The sequence below is a fragment of the Palaemon carinicauda genome, chromosome 30 (assembly GCF_036898095.1).
Source record: "Palaemon carinicauda isolate YSFRI2023 chromosome 30, ASM3689809v2, whole genome shotgun sequence".
Taxonomy (NCBI): Eukaryota; Metazoa; Arthropoda; class Malacostraca; order Decapoda; family Palaemonidae; genus Palaemon; species Palaemon carinicauda.
Window position 1 is genome coordinate 72,858,796 of NC_090754.1, and position 17,500 is coordinate 72,876,295.

A 17,500-nucleotide genomic window follows, 5' to 3' on the forward strand; every position below is an offset into this window, starting at 1 on the left:
ACCCTCAAGCAAGAGAACTATAGCCTAAGATAGTGGAAGATCATGGTACAGAGGCTATGGCACTCCGGAAGATTAGAGAACAATGGTTTTATTTTGGAGTGTCTTCCTAGAAGAGCTGCTTACCATAGCTAAGTCTTTTCTACCCTTACCAAGAGAAAAGTAGCCACTGGACAATTACAGGATTCAGTGCAGTAGTTAACCTCTTGGGTGAAGGAGAATTGTTTAGTCAGCTTAGTGTTGTCAGATGTATAAGGACAGAGGAGAATCTGGACAGAATAGGATAAACGGCAGAAGCCTTTACACTGATCCTGCAAGACACCAACATTCATTTAAAATTGTTCTAATAGACCTGTCAGTGTTCTTCAGAGATTAGTTTAATTCTACAATAACATCCCTATCTTGAATCATTTTAATACGTTCTGGCTTCGGAAAGCTCTTCTAAGTATTTCATTGGATATTGTAAGAAATGCCATTGCAACAATTTCCAAATATTGGGTTAAATATCTTCCTCTTTACTGGGTACATTTACCGTTCATTTCGCAAGCCGGAAGCCAGCTGACAAGATGACAAATTTCATTTTAAATTTTCTCACCTTTCCATCCACCTCCTTTTCCAATATTATCATAAACATACTTCAGCATCCATATTTCATCTGCATACTATTACTGGAAAGCAATTTTTCCCCACTCCGCGGATAATCAGCCCTCCTCATGCATTTATCAAATCAAGTGCTATTCAAAATGGCCTTGTGGCTTTTCCATTTTCAACTTTTTCGAAAAACTAATACTCTACAAGTGAGCAAACTGCAGTGAAATGGAATAAATTAGGAAACAAATTTAGACAAGAGAGACTCCATCACCCGGGGAAAAGCAATACATTTCGGAAGAGAATATAAGGAGCTCGCAAAGAAAGTACATTTTGTAAATAAAGAAACTCTCGGTTCGAAAGAGCACAAGAGTTGAGACAATTTTTTTTTTTTCATTTGTATAAAAGTTACTCTAAAAAAGCGAGCTTTCCACAATAAGGAAATCAAAAGTCCACATTGTAAATAAAGGAACTCTCGGTTCGAAAGAGCACAAGAGTTGAGACAATTTTTTTTTTTCATTTGTATAAAAGTTAATCTAAAAAAGTGAGCTTTCCACAATAAGGAAATCAACGAAGAAACGGCCAGGGAGACTATGATGAGTACCGTACAAGTTACAAGAAATTAAGGTTGAGGAGTTATGGTAACAAAGACATTTAATACAAAAAGAAAAGATAAGGATGTTAGACACTGAATAGGAATTTACACTAAATAGTGAAAAGAAGACATGGAACATGGCACCAAAAGGTATTTGCTTTAAAGGATGAAAATGGAAATATTATTAACAAAAGAGATGGTGTGATAAAAATTGCAGAAGATATCTATAGAATGCTAAGCAATAGGGATATAATAAAAAAAAAAAACCATTGAAAAAAAAACCATTGCAAATAAAGAAACACCTGAGCCGGTACCAAACATAATAGTATGAAAGTAAAAAAAAAGCAATAAAAGGCATGAAAAGGGGCAAAGCAGAAGATGACTTTACAATTGATTTAACAATAAATGGAGATTTCATAGTAGTAAAACTCCCCGAACTTTATACAAAATGTTTGCAAGAATGTTCTATACCTGCAGCTTGGAAAACCTTTATATACTAATTCACAAAAGGGGAGACACAAAGAACCTGAAAAATAACCTCTCAATAATTTTACTCTCAGTAATACATAAAACATTCACAAAATCAAATTAGGCCGAATCGACCAAGAGAGCAGGCAGGCTTTAAAAGCAGGTATTTAACTACTGACCATATGCATGTAATTAACCAGGCAATGGAAAATCGACAAAGTATGACAAACCACTATGTATGGCATTCATAACTATGAGAAAGATTTTGATTCTGACAAAAATTCAGCAGTAATGAGAGCCCTTCAAAGACAAAGAACAGCTGAATCTTACGTTAGAACTCTAAAAGATTTCTATACGGGAAGTGCAGCAATCCTGAACCTACATAAGCATAGTGAAAAAATTCCGACCGAAAATGAAGTTAAGACAGGGAGAGCCCATCTCTCCTAAATTATTCACAGCATACCTAAAAGTTCTTCTCAAGAACTTAGATTGGGAAAATATAGTTATTAGTATTAAATGAGAATATCTTAACAGGTTAAGATTTTCAGATGACAGTTCTATTTAGAGAATTATGGGAGGGTTGCAAAATATGACGGAAGATTTAAATAGAAAGAGCAGAAATGTAGGACTGAAAATTAATATGAGTAAAAGTAAAATGTTCAATGAAAATACTGAGAAAACAAATAACGGTTAAGGACGAACCTCCAGAGATTGCTATTGGTCTTACTAATATTAACTTATGCATCAGAGACTTGGAACCTTACTGGAGCCTTAGAACATTGGCTAGTTATAACTTGAAGAACTGTGGTAAGAATAATGATGGGAATAACACTAAGAGACAGAAAAAGGGCAACATGTATACGAGAGCGAACTAAAGTAGAGGATATTCTTACCACATGTAAGAAAAAGAAATGAACATAGACAGGACATTTAATGAGAATGGCAGTTAATACATGGACACAATAATTAATGAAATGGGTTCCTAGAGATTGCAAAAGAAGCAGAGGAAGGAAGAGAAGACGATAGATTGACGAGCTAAGAAAATTTGGGGGAGCAAACTGACAAAGAAAGACCATAAACGTACGCGAGTGGAATAACAAGTCCGAGACCTTTATCCTGCTGTGAACTATAGTCAATTCTTTTTAGTGAGGCAGATTTGCACCGACTCGCAGGGGTGCCCTTTTCGCTCGGAAAAAGTTTCCTGATCGCTGATTGGTTGGACAAGATAGTTAAAAAAAATTAGATAGCAGGAGAATTGGTAAATGTGTAGGAGAGCTCCGCGCTCGATTTAAAAGTTTCTAAAAGTAGAAAACGAAAGAAAACAGTAAATTAGAGCTACAGTTACCTTGAAACTGTGAGATAATCCTCCTACAACCACCTAACTCTTACACAGAAAATGTAAGCATAAACCTACTACTACAATTATGGGGGACCCCAGTGGGAAGCAGGGTTTTTGGGTGGGGGGAGGAGGAGAAAAGTGATTTTTCGGGGCACTACCGAACCTAATACAACTACCTACCCTACCCTGGGGGCCATGTACCCCTACATAGGCCTACCCGGGGGGGGGGGCTCCGCCCCCCCTGCGACCCCCCCTTAAGGCCACAGTAATTTTCAGGGCACCACCGAACCTAAGACACCCACCTAACCTAGCCTATGGGGCCCTGTACCCCTACCTAGGCCTACCGGGGGGGGGGGGGCTCCGCCCCCCCTGCGACCCCCCCTCGAGGCCACATTGAGTTTCAGTTCAAACGAAACAAATTCAAATGAAAACGCCTTTTGCAAAAAAAGGAACACAAACTTCAAATTAGTCTCAATATCTAACTTACCTTTGAAACAAGACACGAAAAAATTGCACCTCCTCTTCCTTTTCCCACGAGTAACCACACTACGATCACACCGGAATGCTAATTTGTTGTAATCTATACGGCACACATTTTCACAATTAGGGCACCTTTTCTCTGCCAGAATCAAACCATGACGTTGAGCAAATGCAATTAGCAAATCAACTTTCCCTGAATAATGTACACAAAAATCCCCATAAGAAATAAAGCAATTGTCACAAGTGACACAGTCGGAACGGGATGAAGGTCCTGCTAATTGCTCCATACTTCACGGCAAAATGAGCTTTTTAGTTTGAAGGGAGATCCGAGACGTGCAAAAATATTCCTCCGCGGAACTTCACGTAAACTGTGGTAACTGGTGGAAAAATAGCAGGGATAAGTGAAGTAATAAGTGTCAGCATTGGCTAGATTTGTAAAAACCGCCATGATTGGTTTTCAAACAGTGTGACGTCAAGAAGACACCTGTTATTGGTTAGAATAGCATTGAGAACTAGTTTGCCATACGCAGTAAGGCAGTGAAACAGCTCATTTTAGCCAAGACATCACACAGTAAACAAAAACAAACACTTAGAAAAAATCCAAGTGAAACATAACTATACACACGAATATCTTCGTTAAATAGAAGCTGCTCATATATTGACTATTATATAAGCGTTCTATATGATATAATAGTGAATTGTAGGTGTTTAAATTCTTCAAGATCTTCCGCGGAGCTCTCCTACACATTTACCGGAGACTTTTCCGAGCTAAAAGGGCACCGCTTGCGAGTCAGTGCAAATGCGCCTCATTAAAAAAAATTGAGTATAGTTGCGGCTGATGACGATGAACGGCGGAAAACAACTAAGATGATATGTACCAGGAACAGAAAATGCATAGCTTTCGTAAACAGAAAATGCATCTCTTGTTGCGTTCGGTAATACACGTACTGGTCTCGTGGCTTCCCTATTCCTCAGTATTAAAATAATAACCTGAACTGGTGAATTGGCCAAACAGAAACCATAAATGCAAGGAAACTTGAATAACCTCAAGAGAGCGAATTATGCAAATAGGTTAAGAGGGAAGGTAATCATTTGCAGTGGGGACAAAGTTCAAAAGATAATATAGTGAGGTTACAAAATTATGTCTAATGAGGTTAGAAAATGCAAAAATATTCAGAGGAAATAACGAGGACTCAAAAACAGAATAAAAATGTGTAGGAATTAGTTGAAAAACAAGTGTGTTTGGGAAGAAATGTGAATGCATATTTCAGATGACACAAAACGAAATGTCAAAGGAAGATTATTAGGTCTGGAAGGGAGATATATAGGTCAAAACACAGCGAACTGCTGGATCAAGAAACACTAATAACTGGACACAAAGAAGAATAACGAGGTTAATATAAAAAGAATTGGCAAAACATAATTTTCGAGAATACAAAAAAATGAAAATGAAGAGAGACGTTTAAGAAAAAAAATAACGCGATAGACAGTGAGCAATAAGACATTTTTTCAGTTAGACCATTAAGGAAAACAGAATAATAATTATCAAGAATTAGTGATCACAAGTACCGTGCTAGGTGGTATATCTTAGCAATCCATGTTTGCCAACGGTTATATAAGCGGGTGAGAAACTTGGAGAAGTAACGAAAACATTAGGTGTGGAGGAAATGCCCCCTAAATCTCCATGAAGTTACCGGCAGCAGTGTGACGGATTGAGTTTAAGGCAATAGACTCGATGTCTTTTTGGCTTCCAGTCCTGATGCCTGGTGGATGATCTTACTGGAATTATCATGGACCAGCAGGGGTCGCTTGCCTTAGTTAGATAGGCACTACTCATCACAAGGAACTGGCTATCCTCTGATGAATTTAGCCAATGAATTCTCTGAGGCCCTTTGCGTCAATATGCCTCTGTATTTGGACTGACACTTGCAGTAACTATTTCCGGCTTCACTTATGAAACTGTTAATGAGAGAGAGAGAGAGAGAGAGAGAGAGAGAGAGAGAGAGAGAGAGAGAGAGAGAGAGAGAGAGAGAATGAATTTGTAAATAGATAATAAGATGAATCATACCTTATAATAGTATTACAAAACAGTTTCTTCCAGTTCATGTTTATATTTTTAGTTTAAGTATCGACTCTAAGCAAAATAGATGGTTTGTATGTTAAACGGAATTCATTTTTATCGTCTTCCATGTCATATGTATTTTTTAAGCTGACTCAGCTTTTAATATCACGCTTGGCTTCCAGCTCGATATACAGCATTGCTGTTGACCTCTTACGTAATCGTGGGCTATAATAACTTATTCGCGGATATTACTTTGAGTCTGTTTATAATTTTATCTTTAGTTTAAGGGAAGGGGACGGGAGAGGTGTGATGTGCTTTGCAAGTTTGTTGACCATTAGTGAAATGATTATATTGTTCGTTCTCAATTTATCAATTTGTAGCCAATGAATCCTCTGAGGCTCTTTGCGTCAATATGCCAGGGGGTTATAAAAGATGAGAAACGATCACTATGTGGCAATTTATAGAAACGAAAGGAATGAAAAGTGGATGGATGGAATTACAACATGAGAGAGATTATAGCGGGTTAAGATTAATCAAAACAAATGCAGCAGACATCATAAAGTGACTCAAAACGGAGCGTGCTAAAAAAAAAAAAAAAAAAAAAAAAAAAAAAAAAAAAAAAAAAAAAAAAAAAAAAAAAAAAAAAAAGGATGAAGAAGAAGAAGAGGAAGAAGAAGAATGCCCACCACCTCTAACTTCACTAGCCGTTTGGTTACTCACGAAATTCTCGTCAGAAATTTTATTTCAAAAGAGAAAAATGAGATATGAGACTTTCCCAGAAAGTCAAACGTTCTTCCCTTATCACTTGAATTCAACGGAGCGAGGACGCCATTGTATCTATAGCGACAAGCGGAGAGGGCTTCAGCAAATCACAATCTTCAATCAAAATTACCGGAGACACAAACCCAAAATCATACGGACTCTCAATAACATATGAAATCCTAATTCTCAATTTAGGTCCTGCAGTTTAGTGAATTGAATTTTTTTTTTTTTTTTTTTTTGGGGGGGGGGGGGGTGGGGGCCAACCACCCCTCAACCCCCTTTCGACTCCCGCACAATCAAGCACCTGAATGTGTGTGGGTGGCAACCAGGAATCGAACCTCGGCTCAGCTCTCAATCACCGAGTCGCGACGTGTAGACAGGACGGTTATGTAAGGCTAATATGGGTTCATTTCTAAGTATTCCGATCATACGAATGACATTTAAACTTACGTAAGTAGGATACTGTAAGTTGATAGAATCTTACGGAGGCGTTTGATAAAATGGAAAAAGTAACTGCTTACCAAACGTGTATGTATGTATGTATATAAACACACATATACATATGTATATATATATATATATATATATATATATATATATATATATATATATATATTACACCTAAAATAAAATAAACATGATACGTAATATAATGCAAAATATTCATACTGTATATATATATATATATATATATATATATATATATATATATATATATATATATATATATATATATATATACATATATAACGCCTGTATAAACTTCATAATAAGTCTATTCAATAAATCCTGTCCACTGACACTAACCTACTTACTAAAGCTTAAATGTCATCCACGTGATTAAAAATGATTACAAAGAAGCCAGACATCAACGTTACATAAACTTATCTAATCTACAAGACCCGTTTCTTTTAATCCCTTGTTAAGCCTTTCGTCAACTTCATAGCTTACTTGATTATAATATATGTTTCCACATCGAATATTACGCTATATAACTACGCCCCAACGGGATATTAAAAAAAGACCAAGTTCCCGTATAACAATTTGAATCAGAGTGTAGACCTCCACCACAGCAGCTTATTTCTCTACCTTAACTTTGGACCCAGGACTTTCAACATTGAATCACTTCCACGTTTCAACATAACAATTAATCCCCCTTTTATCAATACTCTATGAGTTAAATTGCAACCAGGAAGTTGTTCACAAACAAACAAACACACAAACAGGGGGCGAAAACCTAACCTCCTCCAAACTTCGTTGGCGGAGGTTATTACCGATCTCACCAGGTCTTCACTTCTACTGACTGTCATAACAACAAAGATCTATAGACTTTGATTGCAAGCACAACCGGAGGGGCACCGAGTAGAGAGCATGCCTTCGCCACCCCAAGCAGTCGTATCTTGCTCTCAACTCCACTGCGAAATTGTACTTCGATGTATTTTAATTTTTTTTTCAAAATCTAATGGATATGTCCTTCGGTCATACCCAAAGAAATCTAATGGATTTGTCCTTCGGCCATACCCTAAGAAATCCGCCAAGTACTATATGTACTATAGTTTTTGCGAAATGTTGTTCACAAATAAAAATTAACCTAACAAACTATTTGCCATTTACTTAACATTGCTATTATTTTCAAAGTACTATTGCGTACTTGTAATTTGATATAATTCATCTAAAATCTTACAGAATCGTCCTTGGGGAATACCCAACATGACTACCAAGTTTGGTCAAAATCATTACAATAGTTTTCGTGTAAAGTTGCACAAAATCAAATGCAGAAAAGACGACAGGGATGAATACATAGCCTACCCTTCGCAAAACATTATCAGCGTCTAAATAACTTCAAGAAACACTTGCCTTAAAAACTCACACATTAATAGATTACTAAAATATACATTTTAAAGTCAGCTTGTTATAGATTTATTTGGCTGGTTGATTGATTGACGCAAATTTAAGGAATATGATTAGCCACAGGGACACAGCATGCCATTCAACGCCGAAGTGGGAAAAAAATCCAGTAATTGTAATATGAAGTAAGGAAGCAAGAATAGAGTAAAGTAAAAAGTTAAAAAGTAAGTGCACTCATGAGTTAAAGGGTAGCTAGAAATTACTACGTTTATGCCTATAGACAATGACCACAGACAATACAAAGGATGTTTTTAACAATAAACCACAGGGATAATAAAATAATAAACAATGGACATTGATAAAATAATAAAGAATGAACAATAATAAAATAATAATAAACAATAGACAATAATAATAATCTATATAATCTCCCAATTTTAATAATAAACTATATAATCTCCCAAGTTATGTATTTTAATCGTCAGAACTTCAAGTTATATTTTCCATCTTTTTTTCCCCCAACTTGCCTTTTCACGAGCCCTTGGGCTTGTATTATTTGCTTTTCCATCTTAATATGGTTTGAAATATGTATTTCTAGGTAGTACTTGTCACTGGGGCAACTATATACTACAGATGACACAGGACCATGAAAACAGCCCAGAAAGTAAAGTAAATACAAGGTGGGTAGACTAAGAGGTAGAGGTAGAGAAAGAGGTAGAGAAAGAGAAAGAGGTAGAGGTAGAGAAAGAGGTAGAGAAAGAGAAAGAGGTAAAGAAAGAGAAAGAGGGAGAAATAGAGAAAGAGGAAGAGAAAGAGGGAGAGGTAGAGAGAGAAAGGTAGATGTAGAGAAATAGAGAGAGGTAGACAGAGATGTAGAGAGAGGTAGATGTAGAGAAATAGGGAGAGGTAGACCGATGTAGAGAAAGAGGTAGACAGATGTAGAGAAAGGTTGTGGTAGAGGTAGAGAGAGAGAGGAAGAGGTAGAGAAAGGGAGAGGTAGAGAAAGGGAGAGGTAGAGAAAGGTAGATGTAGAGAAATAGGAAGAGGTAGACAGATGTAGAGAAAGCGGTAGACAGAGATGTAAAAAAAGGTAGAGGTAGAGAAAGAGGTAGAGGTAGAGAAAGCGGTAGAGGTAGTGAAAGAGGTAGAGGCTGAGAGATTGATATACTTTGCTTCCTTTACTTTACCAGCTGTTTTTCCGATCCTATGCAGCAGGGGAACCCTGCTCTCTACAGGACCTCCACTGTCCTTTTATCTTGTTTGTTAGAGTATTCAACATTTCATATCACGTATTGCTCATTCACTGTTAAATCGTCACTGTCAAGCGACTCAGAGAATAAGAGTCTTCAGTTTCTTCTTGAAAGCCTTAATATCTTCAATTATTCGGGTGTCTCGTGGGAGCCTATTGCATAGTCTCGGGGCAGCATATTGAAAGGCTGTGGAGCCTACAGTAGACATATATCTAGGTCCCAATAGTTTGAAACCATCTGTAACTATTCTCGCGTCAACACGATTTGTTGGCTGCGCAATATGTAGCAATTATCTTCGGTATTTTGGACGACTGGTTCCTATAACGTGGGTTATTGTAAATATTTTAAATTCAATTCTCGCTTTCATCGGCAACCAGTGTAAATCAATTAGTATAGGGGGTGGTCCTTTCTCTGGGTAGGACACCTTATATCAATCTTGCTCCTCTGTATACTATGTTTTGTAATTTCTTCAGTTGTACTTTTGTAGTAGGCAATCCTGGTAATAAAGCAGTTTATCACAAGTTTCTTTACATAATATCCACCGAGGTACTTTTTTTTTTTTTTATAAAAGCAATGTTTCTGAGATGATAACCAACAGTTTTTACTAAATTGTTTATTTAGGCATTAAGAGACAAGTTTCAGTCAAGAAATATGCCCACAAACTATACTAAATATCGGGACAGAGTCTTTATTTATGTTTAATTGAATATCACCTAAGTTTCTTACGCTTTTTTTTCTTTTCTACCACCATAAACTCAGTTTTGTTCTCATTTAATTTCATTCGTTTGATTGTCATCCATTCTCTAACACTATCAAAGATTCAGTTTGGAGTTTCAGTAGTGTCGTCTATATCACTTATGGTGAAGTAAAATTGTAAATCTTCCTCAAATAGTTTGAACTTCACACCATGCTTTTGTAATATTTTCGATACGCTAATGTTATAGATGCAGAATAAGAGTGGGCCAAGTACACTCCCCTAAGGTATCCCTCTGTTTAAAGGTTCACATGATTAATAAGAGTTCCCAATTTGCACGCAGTAATTTCTACCAACCAAGTAGTCTTTCAGGTATTCATAATCCTGATCTTCAACACTGGACCGTAAATCATTTAGTAGCAATTCATGCACAACTGTATCAAAAGCCGCACTGAGGTCGAGCAATATTAAAATATCACATTTATTTTCATCCATCATTTCCAGCATACCACTTACAACAGAACAGATGGCTGTCTCCGTAGAGTATAATCTTCTGTAACCAGACTGGTTGTCTGGAAAAGCTTCTATTTCTTCTAAGTGACTGACTAGTTGTTCAATAACTACGTATTCTAGCACTTTTGAGACAAAGGATAGAATCGAAATAGGTTTATGTGAGTTTAATTCCTGATAATCCAGAACAGCTTTCAGAAAAAAAAAAAAGGCAGCGAAAGAGTTGAGAGGCAGAAAAAGAGTCAGGAGGCAGAGAAAGAGTCAGAGAAAGTTTAAGAGGTAGAAAAAGAGGCAGAGAACGTTCAAGAAGTAGAGAAGGAGGCAGAGTTAAGAAGTAGAAAAAGAAATCGAGAAAGTTTAAAAGGTAGAGGAGGAGGCAGAGTTAAGAGGTAGAAAAAGAGGCCAATAGAGTGTTAAGAGGTAGAAAAAGAAGTTGAAGCAGAGAAACAGGTAGACGTAGAGAACGAAGTAGAGGCGGAGAAAGAACTAGCAAAAAAGAGGCAGATAAAGAGCGAAAAAGTTAGAGGGTCCTTTGACTGGCCAGACAGTACTACATTGGATCCTTCTCTCTGGTTACGGTTCACTTTACCTTTGCCTACACATACACCGAATAGTCTGGCTCATTCTTTACATATTCTCCTCTGTCCTCATACACCTGATAACCCTGAGGTTACCAATCAATTCTTCTTCTCTCAAGGGGTTAACTACTGCACTGTTATTGTTCAGTGGCCATTTTCCTCTTGGTAAGGGTAGAAAAGACTCTAGCTATAACGTTCAAACTTGAAGCAAATGTTTTTATGTTGAACAGGCTTACATAAGTCTTTTTATAGTTTATATACAAAAAAATCTGTTTTTGGTGTTGTTACGTTTTTAAAATATCTTATTAGTTAATTATTTCTCATATAATTTATTTTCCCTTTTCTCACTGGGCTATTTTCCCTGTTGGAGGCCTTCGGCTTATAGCATCTTACTTTTCCAACTAGGGTTGTAGCTTAGATGATAATAATAATAATAATAATAATAATAATAATAATAATAATAATAATAATAATAATAATAATAATAATAATAATCAGAGTCATGAGGAAAAGATAGCGGTATAACTACAGGTAGAGAAGAGATAGAAGTAGAGGAGGAAATTAAAGTGGGCCTCTGACAGACAGAATAAAGGGACGTCACAAAGACGTCTGAAAATAAGCAACGATCGCGCACATGCAGATAACGATTATGTACAACCTGGCTTAACCCCCACCGTGAAATTGACCTGACTTTGAATATTCATACGTTAGTAAGAGCCACTCACCTGAGACTTGGTTGGCACTGTTGTTTGGCACCGACGGTCCTCTTGTGAAGAGTAATCGCATTATGCATCACGTTCAGAATGGAGACGGCAGATATACTCCCGAGTGTACCTGTGGTTCAGATGGACAGAGAATAACAATAAGAAAAGACGAAGTAATACATCCACTTCACATATATACAAATTAATCGAAATAATATAAATGTTCCTAAAAAGAGTATCTGGGCAAACAAGGCGAAATAATAAGGGTAGTTCAACAGTACAAATATGAAATGGCACCACCAAACAAGAAAATGTTTATTTAAAACTACAAATATGAAATGGCACCACCAAACAAGAAAAAGTTTATTTAAAACTCTACAAATATGAAATGGCACCACCAAACAAGAAAAAGTTTATTTAAAACTCTACAAATATGAAATGGCACCACCAAACAAGAAAATGTTTATTTAAAACTACAAATATGAAATGGCACCACCAAACAAGAAAAAGTTTATTTAAAACTCTACAAATATGAAATGGCACCACCAAACAAGAAAAAGTTTATTTAAAACTCTACAAATATGAAATGGCACCACCAAACAAGAAAATGTTTATTTAAAACTACAAATATGAAATGGCACCACCAAACAAGAAAAAGTTTATTTAAAACTCTACAAATATGAAATGGCACCACCAAACAAGAAAATGTTTATTTAAAACTCTACAAATATGAAATGGCACCACCAAACAAGAAAAAGTTTATTTAAAACTCTACAAATATGAAATGGCACCACCAAACAAGAAAAAGTTTATTTAAAACTCTACAAATATGAAATGGCACCACCAAACAAGAAAAAGTTTATTTAAAACTCTACAAATATGAAATGGCACCACCAAACAAGAAAAAGTTTATTTAAAACTCTACAAATATGAAATGGCACCACCAAACAAGAAAAAGTTTATTTAAAACTCTACAAATATGAAATGGCACCACCAAACAAGAAAAAGTTTATTTAAAACTCTACAAATATGAAATGGCACCACCAAACAAGAAAAAGTTTATTTAAAACTCTACAAATATGAAATGGCACCACCAAACAAGAAAAAGTTTATTTAAAACTCTACAAATATGAAATGGCACCACCAAACAAGAAAAAGTTTATTTAAAACTCTACAAATATGAAATGGCACCACCAAACAAGAAAAAGTTTATTTAAAACTCTACAAATATGAAATGGCACCACCAAACAAGAAAATGTTTATTTAAAACTACAAATATGAAATGGCACCACCAAACAAGAAAAAGTTTATTTAAAACTCTACAAATATGAAATGGCACCACCAAACAAGAAAAAGTTTATTTAAAACTCTACAAATATGAAATGGCACCACCAAACAAGAAAAAGTTTATTTAAAACTCTACAAATATGAAATGGCACCACCAAACAAGAAAAAGTTTATTTAAAACTCTACAAATATGAAATGGCACCACCAAACAAGAAAAAGTTTATTTAAAACTCTACAAATATGAAATGGCACCACCAAACAAGAAAAAGTTTATTTAAAACTCTACAAATATGAAATGGCACCACCAAACAAGAAAAAGTTTATTTAAAACTCTACAAATATGAAATGGCACTACCAAACAAGAAAATTAAATTGTCTTTTATATCTTTATGCAAGGCAAGACCCAAGTAAGACTATATAAAAATACCCTTCAACTTTTGTTAGCAATATTCCTTTTTGGTACAAATGCTAAAATTTGTCTTGGAAAACCTGTGAAACACTGAAAATATTCTTTGTATAAGTCTGAGGGCAATTCATATGGCAATGGTATTTCACTTTAATCATATTTAGTAGGTTGGACAGGGAACCAACCACCCGTTGAGATACTACAGATAAAGAGTCATGGGGTCCTTTAACTGGCCAGACAGTAATACATTGGATCCTTCTCTCTGTTTCCGGTTTATTTTCACTTTGCCTACACACACACACACCAAATAGTCTGGCCAATTCTTTACATATTCCCCTCTGTCCTCATACACCTGACATCACTGAGATTAATAAAGAATTCTTTTTCACATAAGAGATTAACTAATGCACTTTAATTGTTCAGTGGCCACTTTCCTCTTGGTAAGGGTAGAAGAGACTATTTAGCTTTGGTAAACAGCTCTTCTAGGAGAAGGACACTCCAAAATCAAACCATTGTTATCTAGTCTTGGGTAGTGCCATAGCCTCTGTACAATGGTCTTCCACTGTCTTGAGATAAGAGTTCTCTTGCTTGAGGGTATAATTGGGCACACTATTCTATATTATTTGTCTTCCTCTTATTTTGTTAAAGTTTTTATAGTTTGCATAGATCTTTTTTTTTCATGTTATCACTGTACTTAAAATATTTTTTTTCCTCGTTTCCTTTCCTAACTGGGCTATCTTCCCTGTTGGCGCCCCTGGCCTTGCAGCCTCATGCTTTTCCAACTAGGGTTGTAGCTTAGCAAGTAATAATAATAATAATAATATTAATAACAATAATAATAATAATAATACCTAAAAGATATATCGATAAACGTTAAAAACGTTCAATCATCTTCGCAGACTGAAATGAAGACAATAAATTTACAAATAGCTTCTAATTTTAATCTAAAACATCGATACGTCCAGGCAGTTACATGTAGCTGATTTTGTTAACCTTACAAGGCACTGGAAGAGTTGGAAGACTCAGGCCTACATGCCTGACGATTATGAAGCGTGAAGTAGATGATGAAATAAGAAGTATCGATTTTTATAAAAGCTCACGATAGAGGCGACAGGTGAAATCTAACCGAGGCCCCTTGCGTCAATAGGTGTAGGAGGAGATGATGATGACTTAAGTTATCACACCCTTGCCATTTCAATGTAAACTTCCATGAATACATTTTTTCACTCATTTTGTTGCCTAGTTTTCTAAATGTTTTAAAATAAATATTTCGTTAGCAGTCATCCATTACATCGTATTTCAAACGTGACAGAAATGCTCTGCTCCAAATAGTTACATTATTGCAGTGGAATATATGGAAGAATTACTAAACTGATTGCACTAATGGCAATAAATGTTGTTGAACGTTTATGCATTAATTTTATTGTATTTTTATTTTCATTGAAATATATCATGCTAGCGTGAAGTTTCAGTCGTACATTGCAAAACTCGAACAAATATTTAAAACAAAAATTCGGGGATTCTCTCTCTCTCTCTCTCTCTCTCTCTCTCTCTCTCTCTCTCTCTCTCTCTCTCTCTCTCAATCTATGTATATATATATATATATATATATATATATATATATATATATATATATATATATATATATATATATATATATATACATATAAATATATTTTTAAATATATATATACATATATATATATATATATATATATATATATATATATATATATATATATATATCCAGGACTGAAAATGAATATGAGTAAAACTAAGATACTGTTTAATGGAAATGCACACACATACAGTATTTCCCCAGAAATTAAGACTGGAATTAAAATAAGGATATAAGTAGGGAATGTAGAGCATTTGGTTCACAAAATGAGATCATGAAAAGTAAAATGCTGCTTTTTCTATAAAGAAAGTATTTAATCAGATGGTCCTACCAGTATTAACTCCTGCATCAGAAACTTGGAGCCTTAATAAAAACCTTAGATTCTAAGCGAGTTACAAATCAAAGAGCAACGGAATAAATAATGTTGTAAATAACACCGAGAGACAGAAAAAGAGTAACACGAATAAGTCGAAGATATCTTAACAAGTAATAAAATGAAATGGACATGGGTAGGACATATAACTAAAAATGCTCAACTGATTAATGACAGATAACAGGTGGACATTAAGAATAACAGAATGGGTCCATAGAGATTGCAAAAGAAGCAAGGGAAGGAACAGAAGACGATGGATTGACGAGCTAAGAAAATTTGCTGGTACATATATATATTATATATATATATATATATATATATATATATAGAGAGAGAGAGAGAGAGAGAGAGAGAGAGAGAGAGAGAGAGAGAGAGAGAGAGAGAGAGAGAGAGAGAGAGAGAGAGAGAGAGAGCATTTCAGCTTGGTTTATAAATTATTGTACTTATTCCATACCTACATCAGGATTTGAATCCAAAGTATGTCATCAGCCAGAACCTTTACGAAAATTCAGCTTACAATTGGAAATAAAGTCCTCAAGGATAAGAAGCAAAACAACATCCATTATCAAAGGCCTGCCTTTCTTCCTCCCATATGACTCCCAAGGCCTTCTGAGAGAAACATAATACACGTGTATTTCAATCAAGACTGAATAACAAAAAGTTCATGCATTCGGGGAAATGAATAAAAGAGCACCTCGCAATACCAGATTAAAATTCTGATTTCAAACTTTTTATTATTCACACAATGAGATTGATTTTGATGCTGAAAAGTAGCCTAAACAGAATACAACAAAAGATATCACATTAAAACAGTGCGAGACGAAACTCTTTAAAGTATCTAGTAACATTTATTGATTTCTATTGCTCCCTCCATAGAATACTGAATTTAGTATTTTTTTCCAAACACTTGGATTCACTTTATTCTTCCAAATACTAGAATTTCTTTATTCTTTTAATAACAAGCATTCCCTTTAGTTTTCCAAGCATTGAAGTATCTTTAGTCTTTCAAGCAACGTCATTCCTATATTCTTTCAAATACTGGAATTACCTTTATTTTCCAAAGTGCTGGAATTCACTTTAATTTCCAAAGTACTGGAACTCGCTTCATTTTCCAAAGTGCTGGAACTCACTTCATTTCCCAAAAGGGCTGGAATTCACTTGATTTTCCAAAGTGCTGGAAATCACTTGATTTTCTAAAGTACTGGAATTACATTCATTTTCCAAAGTGCTGGAATTATCTTTATTCTCCAGTGCTGGAATTACCTTTATTTTCCAAAGTACTGGAATTACCTTAATTTTCCAAAGGGCTGGAATTACCTTAATTTTCCAAAGGGCTGGAATTTCCTTTATTTTCCAAAGTACTGGAATTACCTTTATTTTTAAAAAATACTGGAATTACCTTTATTTTTCAAAAGGGTGGGATTCCCTTCATTCTTACAACAGTTATAAATTAATCCTTTCTTCCAAACTTTGAAATTCTAAACTTCTCTCAAATTTGATCATTTTCCTTCCTGCCAATCTTTGAAATTCTTTTCCATCTTCCACCTTTCGGAAATTCACCATTTTTCAACCACTGGATTTCTCCCGCATTTCAAAAACTTGTTCCCAACTTAACGGTTGCGGTGACCCATGTGGTAACGTCCCTGACTGGTGAACTCCAGACTGGGGTTCAAGTCCCGCTCAGACTCGTTAGTTTCTTTGATCGCTACAACCTTGCCATACCATCCTTGTGAGCTAAGGATGAGGGGTTTGGGGGAGCCTATGGGTCAACTGTTAAGTCATCAGCAGCCATTGCCTGGCCATCCTTGGTCCTGACTTGGGTGGAGAGAGCCTGGGCGCTGATCATATGTATATATGGTCAGTCTCTAGGGCATTGTCCTGTTCGATAGGGCAATGTTACTGTACCTTGCCTCTGCCATTCATGAGCGGCCTTTAGGCCTT

General features: G+C 35.6%; 1 protein-coding gene across 1 annotated transcript in view; it reads right to left on the minus strand.

The window, feature by feature from the left end:
* LOC137623285 (uncharacterized) overlaps nucleotides 1-17,500 on the minus strand; it is a 426,454-nt gene that overhangs the window by 223,177 nt on the left and 185,777 nt on the right. Inside the window, 1 exon segment of the mRNA XM_068354064.1 lies at nucleotides 11,897-12,005. Coding sequence (XP_068210165.1) covers nucleotides 11,897-12,005 — 109 coding nt within the window.